Here is a 25,710-nt window from a genome sequence, read left to right on the forward strand (position 1 = left end):
CAGTGTCCTTTTTTCCTGCTTGCTTTTAATTTATTTTTCTCAGCCATTTTTATAAAGTATGCTTCAAGAATGCACTGCTTATGTCGCTCTATCATATAATGAGGTATGACATTTATAACTTTGCTACAGATCAATCACACTGGATAACCTAAAGAACAAACTAACCCACTGTATTCCATAATGCCGCTGATTGGCTGGAGCTTTCAATTGTGTGGGTCTCTGGGAGTTGTGGTTAATATCAATGTTCTGAAAAGACACTTGGCGTCCACTAAGACTACAACTGCTAGAGACCCACCGAAGTGAAAGTTTCAAACGGTTGAAGCCAATCAGCAGTATTATGAAATACTGCGGGTTAGGTTGTGCTGTAAGCTATCCAGTGTTATTGATCTGTAGCGGATTCATGGCGTTATAAAAGTCATACATTTTATGATAGAGGCGCGCAGGCTGCACACAACTCCCATTACATGTAAGTGATTCACATGAAAATAATTGCCTTGGTTTTTGGCGGTTTCGGAGTTCACCAATTGTTTTTGGACGGGTTACTGCCAAAAACCAAGTTATCACTACTCATTTTTAGAGAAATGTAATTACTAGATGGAAAAAAAAATAAAAATCAACAAAGCAAACACAGAATGCCCCCTTTATGTGTCAACGCCCTCCTGACTCCCCTATTCGTTCCACCGTCCCCTTGAGTAGTAAAAACGCCCTCCAGGGGAAAATAACACCCATGTTGAGAACCACTGGTCTAGGTGGATTCAGGTGTGGAGAACCTGCTGCGGCCCAGCTTCAGTGATTCCATTGTACAATACTGCGCACAGAACTGCCCATGCTGTGTGCCATGTTTTTCCAGCTGAATTGCGCAGCGGTCTTCACACATCTCATTGCATATTACATGTGCATTTGTACACCCTCTATGGGGACCTTTGGTGTACAAATACTCAGAATAGAACATATTCTATCTTTTTTGTGTGACTGAAATGCAAGCACCAAAACCGAAATGTGAATCAACACAATGACATCAATGGATTCTATTCTCTGCGTATTGCGCATGCATTGAAACCAATCTTAGGCTTCATTCACACGAGCGTATATCGGCCGTGCTTTTATGCACGGCTGATATATGCCGCCCATCGGATGTATTGGTTTACAATGCATCAGTTCCGATGTGCGTATTCCTGCGGCGTAAAAGCGCCCGGCCAACCAAGATAGCGCATAGGAGCGCATTTTGGGCCTGGCACTTTTATGTCGGCCAGGAAACCTAGTTCAGGAACTATCTTCCTGGCCGGAACATGTTGGCCACTGCATAGACTCCTATGTCACAGAAGGGAGCTGACTGTTTGCAATGGGAGGGGGTGGGACGGGAGCTAGCCGATAAGCTCCCGTCCCACCCCCTCCCATTGCTGGCAGCCGACAAGGGACGGAGAGGGGGAGACAGTTTAGCATAATTGGAACAGTTTTTTTTTAAGATTTCCATTTTAGTGAATAGTAAATTCCGTACATCAGTTATTAACGGTCTTCAGTCTATAATGAGCGCATCCTGCCCGTCATCTACCAGTAATTAGTGCCGGCGGAATCTGCAGGGTCCCCGGGCAGAAGAAATGTTCTGTTCTCAAAGAAAGAACTATCGTTACCTCATAATGAATCTTTAATTATAGACGTGAATTGTGATGTTTTCCAATAAAAGTCCATTCATTATTAACAGGATCCTGAATGCTTTATTTGCAGCCAAATGTGTTTTTACGGCGGTCACTAACTGGTCCTACGTTAGACGCCATGTTTTTAAAGCAACCTATGTAAGGCTTGTACAGGAATGACATGCAGGCTCCTACTCCAATGACCAGGAGCAGGAAAAATCCAATGCTGGGCCATTTAAATTACTGGGGGTCATGCACAAAGCCTTTAACGCCAGTTTCTGGTGTAAAAAAAAAAAGTCACAGATTTTTGCACAAGTGGACACAGACAAAGCAAAAAGAGAGCAATTCCATTTCTATTTAATAAGAGAGGCCTGAACGTCCCACAAGAAAGAAAACAAAATATATTAATAAGACTGTGAATTAAAAAAAATATATATTAAACTTGAAAATATACTATCCCGAAGCTCTATTGGTCAAGAAAGGGTTAAAGCTTGAGATCTATTAGTCCCTGCAGTGTCTGCTCTCTAAGGAATCTTCCACACGGTACGGAATTCTCGGCAGGACCCAGCACCGATGTGCATTTTGTCAATTTGCGCGGATTTTGTTACATTTGTAACTTCAGAATGCTTTCTGCAGCACGTCTTGTGCAATTTCTTTTTTTTTTTTCCTGCAGACTTTATTTACGGAGTAACACCTCTTGTACGTTTGAAATACGCAACAACGGTCCAGCAAGATGTACCGTAATTCTGCAGTAGAAAGCTTTTCTGCTGCAGAAGTTAAAGGGGTTGTCCCACGGCAGCAAGTGGGTCTATACACTTCTGTATGGCCATATTAATGCACTTTGTAATGTACATTGTGCATTAATTATGAGCCATACAGAAGTTATAAAAAGTTTTTCACTTACCTGCTCTGTTGCTAGCGTCCTCGTTCCCATGGAGCCAACTAATTTTCGCCCTCCGATGGCCAAATTAGCCGCACTTGCGCAGTCCGGGTCTTCTGCTCTCTTCAATGGAGCCGCTTGTGCAGAATGCCGGCTCCGTGTAGCTCCGCCCCGTCACGTGCCGATTCCAGCCAATCAGGAGGCTGGAATCGGCAATGGACTGCACAGAAGAGCTGCGGTCCACGGAGGAAGAGGATCCCGGCGGCCATCTGCACCGGTAAGTATAGAAGTCACCGGAGCGCGGGGATTCAGGTAAGCGCTCCGGTAAGCTTTCTTTAGGTCCCTGCATCGGGGTTGTCTCGCGCCGACCGGGGGGGGGGGGTTGAAAAAAAAAAAAACCCCGTTTCGGCGCGGGACAACCCCTTTAAGCTTGCAGATTTGATGTAAAGATGGGCGGATTTTAAGAAGCGCAGGATTCAAGCCCCTTACGGATAACATTGTGATGCAGAAATGTCCGTGCGTCCTAATTCCACCCCACGTGAAAGGTTCCTAAAGAGGGACCAAGAATAAAGGCAGCAACTCTTCGGCATAGTAGCGTCAACCAGCTGTTGCTGTAGGGCACCACGGGCAGTAAGGAGTGCCAGGCACCACTCATATGGTTATTTGCAGTGTGTGCAGGGTGTGAGAGGCGCGGTAGGGCTGAAAGGCTCCTCGGCGTATGGCAGGGAGTGAAGGGGGATACAGGACAGGGGTTGGGGGGGCTGGGGGGGGGGACATGAGTAGCAGCAGTCCTGGAGCTTCCCCAAGTTTAATTTAGTTAATATAGTTATTTTTGCAGTCATTAATTTATTATTTGTTGAGGCTGAAACCGCCCTTTAATTGTTTTTCGTTAGAAGCGTGTTGTGTCGGACGCCAGCGTCTTCGCTGTTTCTCATTTCCAGTTAATGGAATCTTTCATCGTTTGTCTTCAGTTCTTCCATCTCTGGGATCAGAATATTGACATTATACTTATATTTTCCTCATTGGCGTTCAATGAACTGCAAGTTGATTGGCTTGTTTGACACAAGGACAACACGATTTTTGGCTCGTACGTCCCCGAGGTTGGGGTCAGGCAGTACCCGGAACTTCTTTATTAACTGTGGATTTAAAAAGGGACAAGAACATCATGAATCTTCAATAAATAATGATACGACCCCTACTGACTATGGAATGTACGGGTCCTGAAGGGTTAGGGTTCACTAACACGAGCGTATGTGTCCGCATATTCTTCACACACGCAAAGTACGCTGTTCGCGTTAAATCCCAACAGCCTATATTGGCGCGTATTAGATGCGTAATAAACACCAAAATAGGACATGTTGCAGTTTTTTTTTATACATGAAAAAAAAAAAACGCAGGGGTGAGTGGCCCAATAGGAATCAATGGGCTTTTAGCACCACATATTACGTGCGCCCTGCGCAGGACACATACACCTAGGGGAGCCCTTACAGAAACAGGGCTGCTGGCATAAGCAGCGCCATACCTGTCTATAGGTTGCATCTAATGTTATAGTTCAGCTCTATTGAAGTCAATGAGGCTGAGCTGCAATACCAAACACGAGATATGGGAGGTGTGGCACTACTTTTTGGAAAGAAATTTGCCTTGATTACATAATCCGAAAAAAACTATTTAACTCTTTCTGTTCAATTGTCAGACATCTTCCGATATTATAATTTATCCTTTACAGCTTTGATGTTAGAAGACATCCGAGAGGGTTTTCTTTTTTAACTGTACTTGGTTGACTGCTCCTATCCGACGTAATACCACCTGTAGTACTGGCTTTAACAAGCAGAGAGCGCCAATCGTTTATGGGCAGAACATGAATATAATTGCAAAAAAAAAAAAAAAAGGATTGAAAAGTGTTAAAGGAGTTGCAAAAAACAGCAATGTCACACTATTTATTGGCTTCATTGAGCTGAGTGCCGTTGTGTACAGTCTGCGTACGTACGTCCGTATGAACTTACCTATAGTGTTTCCTCTAGTACATTGCCCATTGGTGCGAGCTAACACCAACACATAGTTAACCCCTTAACGACCGGGCCATAGCCTTTTTACGTCCTCCCGAAGTGGGCTTTATTCTATGAGGACGTAAAAACATGCGTCCTACAGATAATAAAGCACCTCGGGCTCTGGACGTGACAGCTCCATACTGTCGGTGCCCGCAGGTAGCCGACAGCATGGAGCTGTCATCCCGGGCTGCGGGGGGACCCCCCCCCGGCAATGCAATCGGCGCTATCCAATCAATAGCGCCGATCAAATAAAAGTTTAAAAAGTTTTTAAAAAGTTAAAGATTCAGCTGAAATTACTCACCCGGGTCCGCCGCACTGCTCCCCGCTGTCCTGGTCCTCCGGGTCCCGAAGCCGTCCTTCTGCGCATGCACGCCAGGCGGCATTACGTCAGCCGCATGGGCAGAAGGCCCAGCGGCGCTGGAAATTTTAAATCTCCTGGCTCCTGTAGGTAGCTGGGAGGCAGGAGATGTCAGCGGGGTGAGCGGTCCCCGGTACCGCGATCGCCGTTATCCATTGGATAACGGCGATCGCGGAAAAGTGAATAAAGATGTTAAAAAAAGAAAAGTTTCACCTCCCCTCATGGATCGGATCCATGAGGGGAGGTGAAAATACTCACCCCGCTTCCTCCATGTCCTCCGGCCGGTCTCCGGACCCCCCGCTAGCTTCTGCGCATGAGCCGATGTGGCGCTCATGCGCAGAAGGCCGGCGAGCCCGGCAAATTTAAAATCTCCCTGCACCCGGCTATCACAGATAGCCGAGTGCAGGGAGATAGGACTGGGGACCGCTGTATGCAGTTTCCAGTCATATGATCACCGTTATCCATCAGATAACGGTGATCATATAAAGTTAAAAAGTAAAAAAAAAAAAAAAAAAGTTAAAAGTTAAAAAAAGTTAAAGTTTCATCTCCCCTTACGGATCGTATCCGTAAGGGGGGATGAAATTACGTACCCAAGGTCCCCGGATTTGTTCCCTGATGGGATGTTCATCTGCGGACATTACCCCAGCTTCAGCGCATGCGCCCGTCAGCATGATGGCGGACGCATGCGCAAAAGTGAAAGATTGCCCAAGAAATTTAAAATCTCCCTGCTCCTGGCTACCAAAGGTAGCCAAGAGCCTGGAGATGTCACGGGGAGCCGCGGTAAGCGGTTACTGGTCACGTGATCGCCATTATACAATGCATAATGGCAATCACGTAAAAGTTATTTAAAAAGTGGCAGTTTCATCTCCCTTCACCGATGCGATCGATGGGGGGAGATGAAACATCTTCTCGGAGGCTTCCGCATTTGAATCCAGATGCGATTATCCTCCATGGACCCTTCCGGCTGCTGCGCATGCGCCCGCCGGCAAAATGCCGGACACATTCGCAGGAGCCGGGGAGCCCAGGAAATTTTAAATCTCCTTGCTCCCAGCGACCAATGGTCACTGAGTGCTTGGAGCAGTGACCGGTGGCCTCATTGAGCGGTCCCCGGTCACGTGATAAATTAGCGATATAACATTAGGCCGGTCACACATGACCGGAGAAGAATTACGGGTTCTGCATGCGCTTGATCAGCGGTAATCCACTGAACAATCGCATTGGATTACACAATTCCCCCCAATTAGTGGGTCGAAATTACGGAATCCACTCGCAGAAACAGAACATGGCATGCTATATTTTACCGTGGATATCCGCGACCTAGAGCCCATTGTGTTCTATGACTGCTGATATACTAGCAGCCCATATGCAAATACATTGTGTACGGGGTGCGGGTACCCGGGTCATCTCTAAGCGACGGCGCAGGAAATATAAACAAACAACGGTGTACTGCGCACGACCGCCTGTGTGAATAGGCAGTTATGCGCAGTACATTACGTGGCCGTACGCAGGGTCACAGCCGGGCTCACAGCTGGAATCCGCTGCTGGCCTCCGCAAGCGGATTCTGCATACGGCCGTGTGAGCCCAGCGTTATTCAGTCCGCTACCTGTAATCCGTAATTTACAAGAAGCCCCGGGAACGCTCGCCTTCATGCAGTTCCAGGAGCAGCTTGTTGAGCGCCTTCTCTGTGAGACTGCTGCACCGCAGCAAGATTCCAAAGCCTCACAGAGCGCCACTTTTTACACCCCATACCTGCCGCTGAGGTTACGAAATACCCCCCAAAAAGCATGAGAGGAGGCGGAATACCCGGTTTTCTTGCCCCATGTGCCCAACCCAACCAGCCTCCGTAATTACCCCTGTCTTCGGACATAAAACACAGCTTATATTATTACCTTTATCTAATATTTAAGGAATGCCAAAAAATGGGGATGGCGGGGGGGATTATTTTTAGGAAGTCAATTTTTTTCCGTATAAGTGGGCAATGGGGCCTGGAATTTATTTAGTTCTGCCCTGAAATCCAGCGGGCATTCCCTCCTTTATGGGCCTAGCCATGGGTCCTTTAAGTAGATTAGGGCCACAATGGGTATGTTTCTGAACACGGGACAAACAGGGGTATCCATTTTGGGGTGAACATCTTCATTCCTATGTACACTGGACAAAAACAACTGTTTTTAAATTGACACAATTGCCAAAAAAATGAAAATCATAATTTTTTCCCTTCTGCTTGGCTTAGATTCATTCAAAAACTGTGAAGTCAAAAAAGTCATTGTACCCCTAGATAAATTCGTTAAGGGGTCTACTTTTCAAAATGGGGTCACTTGTGGGATTCTCCATCGTTTTGGTCACTCAATGGCTATACAAGTGGGCAATGGGGACTAAATCTTCAAGCAAAATTTCTGTTCTGAAAGCCACCGGTTGCTCCTTTCATTTTGGGCCACAATGTGCATACAGACGTAATACTAGGGCCACAATGGGTATGTTTCTGAGCACAGGACAAACAGGGGTACCCATTTTGGGGTGCAAGTCTTCATTCATATATGTGTTGTACAAAAAAAACTGCTTTTGAAATGACAGAATTACCAAAAAAATGAAAATCGTAATTTTTTTTCCTTCGGCTTGGCTAGGATTCATTCAAAAACTGGGAAGTCAAAAAAGTCATCGTACCCCTAGATAAATTCGTTAAGGGGTCTACTTTTCAAAATGGGGTCACTTGTGGGCGTTCTCCATCGTTTTGGTCACTCAATGGCTCTACAAGTGTGCAATAGGGCCTAAATCTCCTTCAAGCAAAATTTCTGTACCGAAAGCCACCGGTTGCTCCTTTCATTTTGGGCCCCATTGTGCATCCAGACATAAGATTAGGGCCACAATGGGTATGTTTCTGAGCACAGGACAAACAGGGTATCCATTTTGGGGTGCAAATCCTCATTTTCATGTGTACTATAGAAAAAATTCCTGTCTTTAAAATGACATATTTGCAAAAATATGAAATTTTAGTTTTTCTCTTCTAAATTGCATTGACTCCTAAAAAAAAACTGCGGGGTTAAAATACCCATGACACCCCTCAGTGAATACGTTAAGGGGTGTAGTTTTTAAAATGGGGTTACTAGTGGGGGTATCTATCATTTTGACTTCTATGAGCCTTTCCAATCTTGGCTTGGTGTAGGAAAACAACGTGTTCCTCAAAATGCTGAAAAGTAATGTTAAATTTGTACGTCTCCTAAATGGTTAAAAAAAAAACGAAAGTTTTTCCAATGTGCGCCCAAAATAAAGTAAACGGATGGAAATATATATCTTAGGAAAAATTTCTATATTATGTTTGCACATATTTGAGATATTGCAGTTGGAATTGCGAAAAAATGACGATTTTTTCAAAATTTTCCCAATTTTGGCGCTTTTAATAAATAAACACAAATTCTATCGGTCTTTTTTTTTTCCGCCTAAATGAAGTACAACATGTGGCGAAAAAACAAACAATGTCAGAATCGCTTGGATATGCAAAACCTTTCTGGTGTGTTTCCATCCTAAAGTGACACGTGTCAGATTTGCAAAATTTGGCCTGGTCATTAAGGCGCAAACAGGCTTGGTCACTAAAGAGTTAATACCCCATTAGCATAGAGATTCTCCTTTCAATGGACTCCTCCTCTTGATTAACCGTTATCATAACAATTTACCACTCGTCATTGGAAATCACTCCACTACCAGTTCGTTAATAGGTATATTCCCTCATTATTCTGATCTTTGCACATTAATAAAAACCCATATTTATGTATTTGGGTGACCTTTGGCCACCAAAATTGACATCTTTTCTTTTTTATTCCCTCAAGGTTTTGGCCGTTTTAAGGGAACCTGTCATCTTTGAACATCACCATAAACTAAGTTATAGTGCTGTTCGGGGATGTGACATGGAACAAGGGGATGCATTTTTTAAAACTCGCCTGCTCTCTCATTCCAAATATTTATGCCGGTGAAATCCATGCGTGGTTTGAAAATCTGACGGATTTCAGACCATTGTGCTCGCACACTCCCATTGATTTTTATGTTGCTGTTCGGAGGTGACAGCTTCTCTTTAAAAAGGTTGTCTTAGAAGACAAACTATGTCTCTAACCTCTATACAGGTGTAACGCAGCAGGTGTGGACCTCCTGTGTCACTGATTAATTTGGCTTCAGTTTCCTTCTGAGGGCAGCGCCTAAGAGTCCTCTGGTTTGCACCTTTTAAGCCCTTTTAGAGGGATATGGTTTTAGCTACTAGGAACCCGCTGGTTGTTTTACCAGGAGTAGTCTCATTGTAGTGACAACTGACCCAGGCTGGCTGAAAGGCACCAGAGTGTGGTACCAAAAGAAAAGGCAAGAACAAAGTCAGTGTAACAGGCCGAGGTCAGCATAGATGAAGTTCATGCAATATGTACATCAGGATAGAGGCCAAGACAGGTGACAATCAGGTACGATGTATTCAAAAAACAAGCCGAGGTCAAGACAAGCAGAGTTTAGTAAAGCTGGGTATACAGGCAAGAGTAAAAGCAGGTAGCAAGGCAAATATTATAACACCTTTGCTAGAAACTTTTTGCTGAGGCAACTTCCAGTTGGAAAAGGTGCCTTAAATAACCCAAAGACTACTAGGATAGGATAGGGATGACAAAGCTAGGTATAAGCACTGGCCCTTCAAGGGGGCAGGTCTAGCATGTGCCTGCATCCTATTGGCCGAAGCAGCAGACACCAAGTAGGAGGATGCCGACAGCCATAACCGGCGGAGGGTGAATAGAGGCACCTCCAGGTGTGTCTAACGGCCAAAACAAAAGCTATATGAATGTTATAGGGGGGGGTCCTGACTCAGTATTCCCTGTATAAGCAACTGGAATAAAAGGTCTTTTTTTACAGTGTTGCTAATAATAAATGCATCAAAGTTTAAAAACCTCTCCATGGCTCCTACCTGGCGCTATCCACAGTTTTGCATGGCCAATGCTCCTACCAGACTTCCTTTAATCTTTACTTGCATTAAATAAAAAAAACCTGTTAAAAATATGTATTAACGTATACCTGAGAAAGAGCCAAGTGCATTTCCAGCTCAGCCACCCGGCGACCTAAACAACCTCTGACCCCAAAGCCAAAGGGTAGGGAGCTGAAGGGATGATGCTTTATACCCTCACCCCGCAGCCACCTCCGTGGAAGAAATCTGTTTGGAGCTGGAAAACTTTTCTCATCTCTGGAGAGCACATAGTGGCAGAGGATGAACTGCGTCTGAAATAAAGAAGCCATTTTCAGTATATCTACATTACAGGTTTAGAAAGTACTCATTAATTGATCGTATCATATAGGTTTCTTTATGGTGATTTTTCAAAAAAAACTTACATTCTTGGGAACCATGTAGCCGTTTAGAATTACTTCTTTGTCCACTATAACTCTACCATTCTCTGGAACTACAGGATACAACCTGAATTTAAAAATGAATAGCAAATACCAAGAGTTTTAGGCTAACATTTCAAGGGGTTGTCCAGGTTTAGAAAAAAAAAGATGACTACTTTCTTTGAAAAACAATGCCACACCTGACCATGGGTTGTGTCTGGTATTTCAACTGAGTTCCATTGAAGTCTATAAACAGGTGTGGCTGTGCTGTTTCTGTCAAGGAAACGTGCATCCATAATCAGGCTTGGCGGTGGTAACCATACCTCCCAAGTATCCCTTTTTTGGATGGACAGTCCCTACTTTTGACCCAAGTCCCCGTTTGGCTTTTAAATGTCCCTCTTTCTGACTTTAGAAATTGACTTGCATTAATTAATTTAGCATATTGCTCCATAAACCAACTGTATGGTTTCAACCATTAAAAATAATAACTTTATTGATTAAAACGCATACATCTAACAGGTAAATGCTGAACGCGTTTCGGCCAGACAGTGGCCTTTGTCAACAGCTGAAAAATGTAGTTAACACATAACTTTTATAGCAAGATACAAATCTATGCCCTTGATCAAAAGAAACAGAGTAGCCATGGAAAACCCATTTAAATTACTTATTTAATTAACATACCGCAGGGTTTCCTTGACAACTGCTTTCAGTAGAGGCATTTTAGAAATATCGTCAGTACTTGGAACATGGTCAGGGATAACCTGGATCACCTCCTCATACAGCGACTGTTGAATTTCAGGGTTTCTTGCCAATTCATATAAAGCCCAGGTCAGTGTATTAGAAGTCTGGAATAAGGAGAGAAATTTAAATTTATAGATGGAGTTACAATTGCTCTTAATATGGGGTCACTATAGCTCTTGTGTAGTGGCCCAGGGTATTAGTGTATCTTGACGCCACCAGAAGCTAGGGATTAGACAGGGAAAATGCCCCTGTCAAACCGCTGGCTCCCGATTGGCGCACTAGGTAAAGGTCCTGCAACCATCAGGAATGGCAGATCGCTATGCTGCAGCCCTCTTACCCGGCTCCGTGTGACTGTCTCGCAGCTGTAGGCTTCTGGCCATCTGGGACACGCACTGCATTTGGCAGTCCCCCGAGAACGTTGCCTCCGTTGTGCACAGCAGTGTCATCACTGCTGTGCTCCTGGACGCTCCGGTCGGTGGCAGTCAGTGTCTGTGGCGTCAGCCCTCTCATCTCCCTGCAGCGCCACCCATTACAAAGCTACATCAGGTGGGTGTGGGAGTGTGCAGTGGTGGGTGCTTGGGGACCGAGGCTGGCGTGTGCTTCAGGACTGTGCGGCTGCCGCCTCTCACAGTCTCTCAAGTGGTATGAGAGAGGCTATAAATGTGAGTGCTAGAGAGCGGGAAAAGGTTTGGTCCATTTCTTCTGGGTTCCTATCAAAGAGTGCTGGTTACATGGGGGCACCTTTAGCCCTCATGTAGTGAAGAATGGAGGAGGAGGAGAGATTTCCCAGAGTACGTGTTTAAGGAAGGACAATGGAGTGAGCCCCCAGAGTGAGAGAGAGTGAGCAGCGAGCGAGTGCAGTCTTTCAAGGCCTAGTGCAGAGGTACTCAATTGCTTGTTTCACGCCTGTGCTTCCTGAGGTCTGGGACCGCCCAGTGGAAGTACTCTACAGTCATTGTTCACACTCAAGCTTCCCAAAGTCTGGGTCCCGCTGAGTGGAGGTACTCTAGCTTCTCCAATTCCTACACTTTTCAAACCTGTCATTTGTGCATTGTATCGCTAACGTTTATCCTGCAAGTAAAAGTTATTCCATGTCCTGACCATTCTCGGGGATCTGAGGTACTATATTTACTGTCTGTGGCTCATTTATTTCCCCGCCGATAGTCATGCCGGGGTCTACCAGAATGGTGGCATCACCCGTGACAACTCTCCCAGTTTATTGGGCATCCCCATGCCGGGGCTGTCCTAAAGAGAGGCCCAGTGCTGCCCTCCCTCCAGGATGGAGCGTGGTAATTGCCGCAGTGACAAGCCAGCATCTTACCCTCCCCCCTCCTCAACGTAGGCTTGGTGTCTGGGGTTACCCTATGGAACGCTGCACTTGCAGTGGTTGTGGGGCGACTAGACTGGGCCAGAGAATGTAGTCACAGAAGGACTCCTATACTTGAGGGGAAACAAAGTCTCATCTGCCTTGTCATTTTAAGAAGCGAATGACAGCACTACTAGCTCTTTCGCTCTTGCGCAGCCTGTATAGACAAGCGGATACATCATTGGCTTTTTCAAATGAGATTCGTTTAGTGTTTCACATTCGCTGTACGAGCAAATGAAAAGGATGGAACAAGTGCTGATTAAACTGAATGATAAGTGAATGAGCCAACAATGGTTTTTATGCATGCATAACATGAACGACAGATGAAAAGCGAAGTATTCTTGTTCGCTGTTAAGTCATTGGCTCGCATTTAGACCCAACGAATATAGTTCACTTGCACTCGTTTGAACGATGAATCGTTCCATCTAAAAACACTTTAAGCCATCAGCCTTATAAATGGCTCATGACTGGTGGAGGCTCAGGAGCTTTAAATTATGCCTCTAACTACAACTACCATCCAAAGATTACAAACCGTGTCCACGCCAGCTTGCAGCAACTCTGGCAGAGCCCCATACACCTCTTTCACATTCATATTTCCATTAGTGAGCAGATATGTGAGATAAGCTCCTCCCAAGTCCTCACCGCGCTGCAAACGTCCTTCAATGTCCTTTATTTTCTTATTAATTAGATTTGTCCCTGAAATTCCAAGTGATAATAAAGATATACTGGTAGAAATTAAAGATAGTTCACAAAGTTTTGCGGACATTTATCCAAAAAAATCTACATTTTTAAAAATTTAGAGGATAATGAATTATTAGTACTACTAATACAACAAGTTTAGACATATTTTTTCCTAACTTTTTTTTAGTTGTCTAAATATCCAGCTGACCTGATCACTTTATGTGGGGCAAGAAGCCACAGAGAGGGACCTTTCACACGGGACGGAATTACTCTGCAGGACACAGCCAAATCCACAGCTGCGGAATTTCACATCAAAATCTGCAGGTAGCTGGCAGATTTTGGTGTGAAATTTACTTTGGCTTGCGTTGTGCGGCCTATTCCGTTTTGTGTGAAAGGACCCCGAGAACTGCATATGGTGGTATGGAGAGGAACAAGACGAGGTTGCATTCTATCATCACCAATCGTCAACCTGTATACAAAAACAGCCATAAAAAAAAATCAATTCCAGAAGACATCAAAATTGGCCTTAAAGGAGTTATCCAGGCAGTGCCTGCCTGGATACGCTGCGGTCGGAGTAGAGGCATTGCTCTGACCCCTGTGTAGTGGTCAACATTTCTAATTGGAAGCACAGCCCTCATTGACATCAATAGGAGCTGCTCTTGTAATTGCAGCTGCAGCTCCCATTGACTATGAGCGCTGGCCACTACAGAGGGGTGAAAGCAGCACTTCCGCTCCAACCCCTGTGCATCCCGGCAGGGTCTGCCTGGGTAGCCCCTTTAAGATTGGTGGTACAAACAACAATCTGAGATATGGCAATGACACTACCCTACTGGCTGAAAGTAGAAAAGGTCTGGAGTGACTTATCCTTTAAGAAAAAAGTGAAAAGATTGGATTGCGATTGAACATCAAGAAAACAAAGGTGATGAGACTTCCAAAAATGGAACATAAAAATCCATAATGAAGAAATCGACAACAGAGCAGGGCTTTTTTTCCCTTGATTCCCAGATTGACAGAAATGGGGACACAATACCTGAAACCAAGAGAGGATTAGTCTCTGAAATGAAGCAACCGGTGAGCATGAATGCCACCTAGAAAAGTAGGGATATCAGCAATCCAACTAAAGACAGTCTAGTCAATGCGGTTGTCCTCCCCATAGATACCTATGGATTCGAGACTTAGATGATGATAGACATAGAAGAGAGAGCAACACATTTGAATTGTGGTGTTGTAGGAGACCGTTGGGCATTCAATGGACAGTAAAAATGACCTGGTCCTGGATTGCATCAAGCGAAATATTTCCCTAGAAGCCAAGATCATCAAGCAGGAATTATCCTACTTGGGCCATGTTATCCTACTGGGGCCATGTCATGCACTGCTATTCACTTGAGAAGGCTGGAAATAATCGGTGGAAGAACAAGACTGCCCAAGAACTCCTTGACCTGATATTGCAAAATCTAACACTACCATGAGCCTGAGTGAACTAAAGGCAACACTAATCAGTAGATCTGTATGGAGGAGAACGATCCATAAAATGACCAACAATTGATTTTGATTCAATAGACAATTGAATTATCTACATTTATAGTTACTACTTTTATGGTTTGCTAGAGTCACATGATGCAGTTTTACTTACCATAATTGAATATTATATCCCAGGACTCCATAAATCTTCTCCAGTAAGGCAGCCTGTATGTGAGCCAGCTTGGAAGTCGTTCTAATATATTCTGGCTTTCTAGCATGATGCCGATAGAATTTATGAATTTTTGGGTTTCCTCTGGAATCTCTTTTTTCAAACACCCAATACGAGTCTCAAATATGACAGTACCTATACCTAGACACATGCAACGCACAAATTTAGAATTTATTAATATAAATGAGTAAAATCAGTTATAGTTTTTTGTATTTTTTAAAGGGGTATTCTTAGGCACTGTTTGACTATCCCCTTCTGTAACTCCCATAGATTTCAATGGAGTCTCCGGTGAATATGCAGGATGGGAACTGATGAACTAGGGTCACCAGACCACCATTCTCAAAGTAGGTTGTGGTCCCAGAGTTAGGACGCGTACCTGTGAGCCATTTATGGCTTAATATATGCTTAACATAAGAATAACCCTTTAATGAATGGCAAATCTCTGTACTTACTTTCAAAGGCAAATTTATACATCAATCCGGCAACGTTTTCAACTGTGCGCCCCGATGGACTTTCTGCTTTCAGTTCCTGGATCTTGTTGAAGAGATCAGGGAGAATCTCGTTCAGAGATTCCGCATAGTGCGCTGCCTCTGTAGGTTTCAGCATCTTCTGGTTGAGTACTGAGCGCAATGTGTGCCACCGATGCCCCTCTCTGCAGATAGCAATAATTACAGAATTAATGGGACACTGCAGCAAAAGTGCTTCAGAAATTCAAATTTCCTGTGGGGATGGTGTAATGTGTTGAGTTTTCTTTCTATATTAACAAATTTGCAGCTGACAGGCTTTAAAGGCTACGGTCACATTTGAATAGAATTTTTTACTGCATTATAGTTATTTTTGTGTTAAAAAATTCTTCAATTGGTATTTATAAAAAATATTAAAGCATTTGTCTTCAGAATTTGGGTGAGGAGCAGTATCATCACTCCTTAAGGAGAGCACCTAGAAGGTGAGTGAGGAGACTTATAAGGTCATGCATGCTCCTCTGGGAAATGTATGCAAATAAGGAAGATGAACAATAGCTCTGCAGCGCCACCTATTGGATGGCAGCATTCCTGCAAATCAAGCTTGGGTGTATTCTCATGCATTGCACTCCCATTCTGTATGCTGCTCGACAGTGGAGCTCCCCAACAGCTCAGTGTCCAATCACTCCAGGTGTCTCCTGAATACTCATTTAAGTAATATTCTGAAGTCTAAGGCCAGCTTCACACAAACGTAAGTGCATTTGAGCGCACTTTAAAGTAACGTGTATGTGTATCGGCGTATTTTACTGTACTCTTTGCACCTGCAAAGCATGTTCATTTGCACACAGCAAACAAAGATATTAGTCTTAAGCATGGGTATAACAATGGGCTCAGGGGCCCAGGTGCAATAGTTCAGCTCGGCCCCCCCTCCCCTATAGCTGCACCCATACGTAAACCGTGTTGCCTACATCTGCAAAATGAATGTACATACATGATATAGACCATTGGCATAAGCTTTCCAAACATGACTCATTTCCTGGACTACATAAAACTTTGTTTGTAGCCCCTTAGGCTAATTTCACAGAGATTGGTTCAATATAGGGCCGTGGATCACAGCCCAATATTGCGCTCGCCAACCTGAGATTTTGCCACAGATGCAAGGCATTTTTGTATCAAAAACGTCTCGCGTCACTCTGGGGAAGTAGCAATCCTTCGCGATGGCCGACAATGGGGAAACTGTGCATTGCATCGCGTGCACCTAGCACATTGTACGATGCTGCCACCAGCCCCACTGAAAACAAAGGGAGATGTGATGCGTGAGCACGCAGTAAGATAGGGTTGCAGAGACCTCATTTCTCTTGTATATAAATAGATATGTACAGCTGGTATAAGTTTTACCGTGTTTCCCCGAAAATAAGACACAATCTTATATTAATTTTTGCCTCAAAAGAGGCCCAGTGTCTTATTTTCGGGGGTGTCTTATACTTACCTAGCTGACGGCGTCTTGGTGCCTGGTAATGGGGCTTTGAATACCCCATCTCCAGCAAGCGAGTGCCTTAATTGAATCACAAGCACTGTGGCTGAGCCAATCAGAGCCGGCACTCGATGTACCAATCACAGCCATTCAGTGATGTCATTCACTGAATGATCGAATGCCAGCTCTAATTGGCTAAACCAATGGCGCTCGTGATCCAATCACAGGAATCGCTTGCTGGAGGGGTATTCAAATACCAGTAAGAGAATGCTGTCAGCGCGGAGGACACGGCAGCCTGCTGCAGCACCGGAGACCAGTGCAAGGGACTGGGATGCTGCTGGCTAGGTGAGTGTTGCGGGGTTTTTTTAGCTACTGTAGCTAAGGTTTATTTTCAGGGGAGGGCTTAGATTTCAAGCCCCCACCTCCCGAAAATCAGGATAGGTCTTATTTTTGGGGAAGCATGGTACGTATCCTGTATATTTTATAGCAGGCTAATGCTCAGCCACACACACAGGGAGGTCACAGAAGCCCCCACAACACTGTCACATTTCAATGACTGCCCGGTCATCAGATTTATCGCCAATAGAACATGTATGAGACCATCTGGGATGCCAACTACAACAGCCTACAGGTTTACACGATCTAGAGGCTCAGTTACAGCAAATGTGGAGTGATATGTGAAAGATACCATACAGAGCCTGTATGCCTCCATGCCCGCACATATCACATTGTGTATTCAAGCTAGAGGCGGTACAACAGGGTACTAGTGACTCTACGCCCTCCTGTATCACATCTTGTATCCATGCTAGAGGTGGTACAACAGGGTACTAAAGCCTCCATGCTTGCCCGTATTACATCTTGTATCCAGGTTAGAGGTAGTACGACAGGGTACTAGACCCCCCCCCCATGCCTGCTTGTATCACATCTTGTATCCATGCTAGAGGCAGTACAACAGGGTACTAGAGCCTCCATGCCTTCCCATATCACATCATATATCCAAGCTAGAGGAGGTACAACAGGCTACTAGTGCCTTCATGTCAGTCCCTATCACATCTTGTATTCAAGCTAGAGGTGTACAACAGGGTACTAGAGCCTCCATGCCCACCTGTATCACATCTTGTATCTGAGCTAGAGCCTGTACAACTGGGTACTAGAGCCTCCATGCTTGCGCGTATCACATCTTGTATCCAAACTAAAGGTGGTACCACAGGGTACTAGAGCCTCCATGCCAACAAGTAGTAATAGTGACCCCTATATAGTCCCCAATAGTAATAGTGACCCCTATTGTGACCACAGTAGTAATAGTGACCTCTATTGTGGCCCCAATAGTAATAGTGACCCCCACAGTGGCATCAGTAGTAGTAGTGTCCCCCATTTTGGCCCCAATAGTGACCCCCCACAGTGGCCTCAGTAGCAATAGTGACCCCCACAGTGGCCTCAGTCACAATAGTGACCTCCATAGTGGCCCTCAGTAGTAATAGTGACTCCACAGTAGCCCCAATAATAATAATAACCCCCTCAGTAGCAACATTAACCCAATAGTAGCTGCAGTAGTAATGTTACCCCCCTCAGTAGCCCCAGTAGTAATAGCTTCCCCCCCAACCCAAATACTTACCTCTTCCTTGTAGACAGTGCTGCTCCTCTACTTCTCGGCGCTGATCCCGGTGCACACTGACATCAGTGTGTGCACCCGGAAAGCTTCCTCCCTTCTCCTCTCCTGCAGAACTAAGGAGAAGAGGACTCGGGAGGAGGATGTTGGTGCAAACACTGAGGTCAGAGTGTGCACTGGGATCAGCGCCACTAACAGCGCCGCTAAGTTATTACCGGCCGGGGAGCCGTAGTTCCCTGGCCGGTAATCACTATCACGGTGAGCAGCCTTCAGATGTATTTGCACTCTTATTTGTGCACACAAAATCTGTGCGCACAATATACAGAGAATAGAACCTATTCATTTCAATGGGTTCATTTTTATTTTTGCACGTGTATTACGCCATGTGAAAAAACCCCGAAGCATGCTCTAGTTTAGTGTGCATTTGTGCACCAAAAGAGTCCCTTAGGAGTCTATGGGTGTGTGCAAATATGCAATGGATACTCGCGAAATTGCGCAATACGCTGTACAATTTCACAAGGAAAATAATGCAATAGGAACTAATTAGGCTAAATTGCCATTCATCACAGGGCACGGCTGTATCCCGTGCCCAAGTGAAATGGCCCAGTCAACGCAAAAGGTATGGTACAGATAGTACATTCAATAATATACATGAGAGGAGTGGTAGTACAATTTATAAATTAATATGAAAAGTCTGGCATGTTGGAAAGGAAGATTATGTTGTGGCTTGTTTTAATAAAGAACATAGAACACCTCATGATTGGGCACATGACTGGCCGATACCTGGCTGGAGAATTTGGCCAAGGGAATCATCCTGCATAAGTAGAGGGAGATTTTTTAGTATGATTTGTTTAATGTCAAAAAGATCCAAACTAAAACTAGTAGAAAAAAAACTAAATAAAAATTAGATGCAGCATCAGGTGTTTCTGGTGTTGTCTGAACTGCATCAAACAGTTACCCTATACAGATAATCTCCTACTTACGAACAGGTTCCTTAGGAAGCTGTTCGTAAGTACATTTGTTTGTATGTCCAAACAAATGCTTGTATGGAGGAGGATCGCGGGTGGATCCCGCTCCATACAACTTCGGGTGCAGGCTGATTCTTACAGCCGACACCCAGCCGCAGCAGCTCCAACAAGCCGTGCCGCTCATCGGCGATGCTAATGCTTTAAATGCCGCTGTCAGAATTGACGGCAGCATTTAAAGCATTAACAGTTCCAACAAGCAGTTCAGAACTGCTGCCACCGAGTGTCGGCTGTAAGAAACAGCTGACAACAAACGTTTGGGGTCCCATACTTATCGCTGGATGTCGTGTGGTTGCCACGGCAGCCGAGGGCCTTCTGAAAGGCTTGATAGAAGCCTGTCCAATCACTGTACAGCATGATAGAATGCTATAGCATTACATCATACTGCAGGACAAGCTTCTTCGTATCTTGCGACGTTCGTAACTAGAATGTTCGCAAGTAGGGGAGTATCTATATTCCATGTATTACCCAAAATTCATAAAAACATAATTTCTGCTCCTTTACACCCAATGATAGCTAGTAATGGCTCATTATTTGAACCCTTCAGGCTCACCCATATGGTGGTTTAACTGCCCTATTTTTTTCCTTTAGCTTTCAAAATTATTTTTATGTTTTTTTTTCCTGTGACATAAACAGTAGCGCAAGCCACACTGTAGCTGGGGATATAGAGAGGAGAGATAGAAGATGCTATCACTAAGAAGGATTAGAAATTCCCCCAGAGATTCCCCCTCAAAAATAAAAAAGACCAGAGTGGTAGCAGCTAATCAGCCGCCAGCCTACCACAAGGGCTGGTGCTGCTACTGTTTAGCTTTTGAGGACATTTCCACTTTTCTGTCTGACGTACTGCTAGGAAATAGGTTCCTGATGACGCTGCGATGATTGCAGCAGAAACGCGTCAAACCGCGTTTTTCTGAAAAGCAAACGTCTCTGTCCTTTATATGCAGCCTATGGCTGTTTTCCGTTGAGTACGGTCCATTATTATTGTCCTTTTTTTGCTAAAGGAATCTACCCACAGTCCTTGTGACTCTCAGTTAGATTGTGCACACAAGAGGGATTTATCTATATCCCGTGCACCATCTCCTGACAAGGATAGACTCCTTTCAGTGGAAATCTCCGTCTGGTTTTAAGCATTTAGTGCGCAATAAAAGGGAAACCATATATATCCCAGGCACAAACCAGACCAAGGAATTTCTAATAGTAGACCAAGGAAATTTCCGAGTTAACCCTGAGTATACTATTCTGGTTGACCCTTTAACTAAACGGCTTCAGCTACACCACTTGCATCACGTGGTAGCCTCTGACTATCGCCAAAGCCAGAATATCTGTTCTTACTAAATTGAAATTTATTGCTCTCCATGAAATCCGGCATCCCCCACTAGAGCACTGTTGGGATCATCCGCTGGGGAGCAAAAAAATTCCTTTTTTATGTTTTTTGTGTGTCCTTCGGAAACTTGTATTCCAAGTTCACTTTTAATGCAATATCAATTAAAAGTTATATTTTAGTTATTTTCTCTCGAACCCTACAGTAATTAGATTAAATTGGCCATCTGGTGTTCGTCCTGCTTCAGTGATTTTTTTTTTTACATTTCTAGTTTGTTTGTTTTTTTAGTATATTTATGTTAAAATAAAGTATGGAAACGGGTTCCTTATTTTGTTTCGGACATTTTGATATATAATATGTACGCTTTTGGATTACAAGGTGCTTATAGCGACTGTTTTATATATATATATATATATATATATATATATATATATATATATATATATATATATATATATATATATATATATATGTGTGTGTTTTATCCTGTAATTTTGTTTTACTTATTTATGTAATTTTTACTATCAGTGTCCCCCATGATGTCATCTGGGCCTCTGGGGGACATTCACATGTTTTTGTTTATTTTATTTGACACTTTCCCACTGTAGCTGGGCATCCATAGGAGCCCCAGTCACAGGGGAATAGAACCCCAGTAATGAAATCAGTCACTGGCAGAGCTGGTTTGTCACTGGCAGTCACTGGCAGAGCCCTCATTGATTGCTATGTACTTGGGAAAGGAAAAGCCAGAAAGGGTTAAAAGCTGTTCTGCCTCTGATTGATTGTAGAGGGAAGAGGCTTAAATCCCCACCGTAATTTTACATATGGCTGGGCTTTAAGCTCGGGACCAGGCACCATACATTTACAGTGCCTGGTCCTAAATATACCAAGGCCGGTACAGGTTTTAGATAAATTAGAGTAGTTTGCTCACTATTCTTGGATCACCATAGAGATTTACTCTCTTTAGACAGCTATCCACACAGTGGAGCCATTAATGCCCGCAAACATCATCTGGATGCTTGTAGCAACATCTTTTTTACTTTCTCCAAAACGTTTTTTTATGTTTGCCAAAACTTTCCTTGAGTATATTGTTGCCCCATGGGCTCATCCTTCTCCCCGTCCCTTGCTAATCTCTATATGTCTCTATGGCCGCCTGCAGACGAGCGGGTCAGATCCGGCGGCGAGAATTCTCGCTGCGGGACCCGACCCGAGCGCCTGCAGGGACGAGCGCGTATTCACCCGCGCCCGGCGGCCCCGACTCTTTCATGTGTCGGCTGCCGGCGCATGCGCAGACCGGAGCTGGCGGCCGGCAGAGTGACGTTTTTGTGCGGGGCTCGCCGCGCGACATTTCGCGCGGCCAAACCCCGGCCGTCTGCATAGGATTGCGTTTGTTAACGCGATCCTATGCAGGCTTTGAGCGGCGGAAATCCCGCTAGATTTCCGCCCGTGTGCAGGCAGCCTATGAGAGGAGTCTTGTCTATATGACTCCCATAACCTATTTCTGCAAAAGATCCATTGGTACGGAAGCAGAGGTGTAACTTGAAGCTCCTGGGCCCCAATGCAAAACCTGGAATGGGGCCCCCAACTGTGTTTTATTCATTGTACTGGGCTCCCTATATGGATAAAAGAGGCCTCATGGGTCCCCCAAAGCTCCTGGGCCCGATGCAACCACATCCCTTGCATCCTCTATACTTACACCCCTGTACGGAAGATATATAGACGACCACCTCCTTATCTGGCAGGATTCCCCTAGTTTGGTTTCCCATTCTGTTTCCTATCTCAATTATAATAGTTTTCGTCTCTCTTTTACTTTTCAGCAACATTCTTTGTCTCTTTTCTTCATGTCTTTCTAATTGGAGACCCTTTACCCAAGAAAATAATACTAGATTGTATAGGAAGCCTTTTCAGGCAACTTCTTATTACATGCACAGAATTGGCACCCCGGTCATGTGGTTAAATATCTCCCAACAGGAGACTTTATTAGAGCCAAAAGGGAATGCTCATTGAAAAAAGATTATAATCAAGAGTATTGTGATATTACTAACAAGATGTGCCATTGTGGTTACCACAGCGGGATCATAAATAGGGCCCCAAATATACAGCATCAAAAACCAGGTACAGTGTTCTGCGAAAATAGGACCTACCCTGATAATAAGACCTACCCCAGACTTCAGGGGAGGCTTGAAATATAAGGCCTCCCCCAAAAAATAAGACCTAGCTATCCGGCATTAAAAAAAATAAATTCTATATTCACCTGGTCCACAGTGTCCCGATGCTCTCCCGCGGTGCTGCGGCAAACTGCGTCCTCCCCGTCTGACAGCTGAGCTTCTTCCTGATGACAGGGCTTTGAATACCCCACCTCCAGCAAATCGAGCCTCAGCCAGCCAATCACAGCCGGTGCTCGATGAGCCAATCACAGACACTCAGTGATGTTATTCACTGCGGATGTGCCGGGGATCGGATGGCTTCCATTGACTTCAATGGAAGCCGTCAGTATGGGATCTGCAGGAAAATGGAGCATGCTGCGATTTGTTTTCTGTACCAAAAAGGTCCGCAAAACAAATCCCCATGCTTAAATCATTTTGCAGACATCCATGATTCCCTATGGGCGGCTTGATTTGTGGATCTCCCATGTGGGTTTTGCAAATCAAACCCGCTCCTAGACATGAGGCCATAGCTTGAGACAGATCTGACAACATACACCTTAACCCTTTCCAATCCACTGTCTGACCTCTGAAGACATTATGATTTAAGGCTGTACAGCTCAGATGCTGGAAGACATCCGTCGGGGCTCTCTTACTGCATATTGCCAGCATCTCTGCCGTCGGAGCCTATCCAACGTGTCACCTCATGCAGTACTGGCTTTAGCCAGCATATAGCTGTTGTATAACAGCAGAAAAAGAGCAAACCCCATAGGAAAACCAGGATACAAATAGGATTGGAAAGGGTTAATGCCGCATCTGTTTTTTCTTTAGGTTTTTCTGCTGGTTTTAGTGTAGATTTTTTCTGACATTAAACAAATCATACAAAAAAAATCTACCTATTCTAATGCAGTAAACTCTCTGAAGAAGGCGTGTCACAAACGTGCGTGAGGGGTCTAGTCCCCACACTATGGTAGACCTCTGTGGAGCCTTAGTCCCAATATCCATGGGCGGATTTGATTTGCGGAATCTGAATGGGTCACCCGGGCGGAAGACCTGCAATTCAAGGTGCCCATAGGAAAGCATTGGCATCCGTAACTGAATTTAAGCATACGGGTTTGGGTTGCAGACCATATGGTGCAGAAAACAAATCGCAGCATGCTCCATTTCAGTGCGGATTCCGTGCAGACTGCTTTAATAGAAGTCAATGAGTATGGACGAGCCGCAGTGCATCTGCAAATATAATTGCGAATGCACTGCGGATTTGAAGGTTAAAATCAATTAGGGAGGTGGGGAAAAGGCTGGGAGGTGGGGTTGCAGATTTTTTCCGCGTGGATGATCTGCAATGCATCCGCGGCTGCGCTCTCCTCTGTCGGAGTGCCGGCCGCAACAGAAGAGCGTGCGGCCAAGCCGCTCCAAAACCCACGACTAAGTGCCGCGAGTTTTGAAGCACTGCTTTCAAGGTGAAAATCTTGCATTTTTCCGCTGCAGCCAAAGCACGAGATTTCCGTCAGGAATATGCCGTGTGGGAACCCAGCCTAAGATATGATTTATGATACCCTGCGGCTTTTGTTAAACTATTCTTATGCAAGAGGTTTCCCTTGTCCAAATTCTCCAGCCAAGTATCAAATTTGTTGCCAAGAACATGTGTACAATGTGCAATATGATAAATCCTAGCTTAATTACAACAATACTACTTTGACAACTCAGAATTTGCTCAAGACTAAAGGTTGTTTCCAATGCAAAACAAAATGCATTTCGGCCAATGCCTCTTCATCAGTTATACACCTGATGTTAGCTGTTAGTATGTGCGTGCTGTACCAGGCAGAGGTAACAGCTAACATTGCTGAGCATATCTCTGGCTCTAATCCCCAATCAGGTATAGTGAGACTTTCCCTCCCTGCAGCTTCCAGACATTTTTTGGAAATTCACCAAGGGGATATATCCTCATTTAAGGTCACTGGCACTGAAAAGGTATTCCACCAACAGGTGGAGATTGGTTTAAATAAATTGCTTTCAAGAGAGGCTTACTGGATTATGGGGTTATTATACATATTTCAACATGGTCTTAACCTCAGATCTGATCTTATGTTTATATACTAATGTTTTTGCATTGTGTTTTATTGTCTTTCCTGGGTTTAATCCTGCACATCATGTTACCTTTAAAATACTTGCTTCTTGTGCAAGCTATATGCTATGACTAAGGCTTGAATTCTTACCAAAACGCGTAAGCCCCCGTTCGCACATGTGAACGTTTTTCTCTTCCTATGGGTATATGCTAATAAGATTCATTTTTTATGAGAAGTGCCAGAGCTATAGGCCGCCTGCACACGGGCGGAAATCCCGCGGCGGGATTATCCGCGGGATTTCCGCCACTGAAAGCCTGCATAGGAGTGCATTACAATACGCACTCCTATGCACACGGCCGCGGTTTGGCAGCACGAAATGTCGCGCGGCAAACAAACTGCGGCATGTCCTATTTCTGTGCGGGGCTCACAGAGCCTCGTACAGAAACGTCACTCACCCGGCCGCCGGCTCCGGTCTGCGCATGCGTCGGCTGCCCGGCAGCCGGCGCATGAAAGAGCCGGGGGCCGCCAAGCGCGGGTGAGTACGTGCTCGTCCCTGCAGGCGCTGGGGTCGGGTCCCGCGGCGGGATTTCTCGCCGCCGGATCAGACCCGCCCGTCTGTAGGCGGCCTTAGACATAATTTTTTCCACATTGCATCCCTGAGAAATGAAATAGTTATATCTTGTTGAACGTAGCACCAAAAAAAAAAAATAACAATAATTTGCTCGGTGCTAAAGGAGGGTAAACCCTGCCTTCCACTGTTATCCTTGTAGTCAGTGTAAGAAGAAGAAAATGCAGCTGGCATTTGACAGTCACTCCCTACTTTACGTAAACAGAAGAGGTGGGGCTACACGCAGGAGGTGGCACTTGGGGATGGCAGA

General features: G+C 44.8%; 1 protein-coding gene across 1 annotated transcript in view; it reads right to left on the bottom strand.

Moving 5' to 3' along the window:
* Positions 1-1,595: 1,595 nt before the first annotated feature.
* Positions 1,596-25,710, bottom strand: part of LOC136576607 (sterol 26-hydroxylase, mitochondrial-like) — a 45,193-nt gene continuing 21,078 nt past the window's right edge. The window contains exons 3-9 of the mRNA XM_066576043.1: positions 15,188-15,387; positions 14,679-14,876; positions 12,897-13,060; positions 10,939-11,102; positions 10,264-10,345; positions 9,952-10,152; positions 1,596-3,650 (exon numbers count right to left, since the gene is read on the bottom strand). Coding sequence (XP_066432140.1) covers positions 3,534-3,650; positions 9,952-10,152; positions 10,264-10,345; positions 10,939-11,102; positions 12,897-13,060; positions 14,679-14,876; positions 15,188-15,387 — 1,126 coding nt within the window. The 3' untranslated portion in view covers positions 1,596-3,533. The remainder of the gene's footprint in view (positions 3,651-9,951; positions 10,153-10,263; positions 10,346-10,938; positions 11,103-12,896; positions 13,061-14,678; positions 14,877-15,187; positions 15,388-25,710) is intronic.

This window comes from Eleutherodactylus coqui, chromosome 8, assembly GCF_035609145.1.
Source record: "Eleutherodactylus coqui strain aEleCoq1 chromosome 8, aEleCoq1.hap1, whole genome shotgun sequence".
Taxonomy (NCBI): domain Eukaryota; kingdom Metazoa; phylum Chordata; class Amphibia; order Anura; family Eleutherodactylidae; genus Eleutherodactylus; species Eleutherodactylus coqui.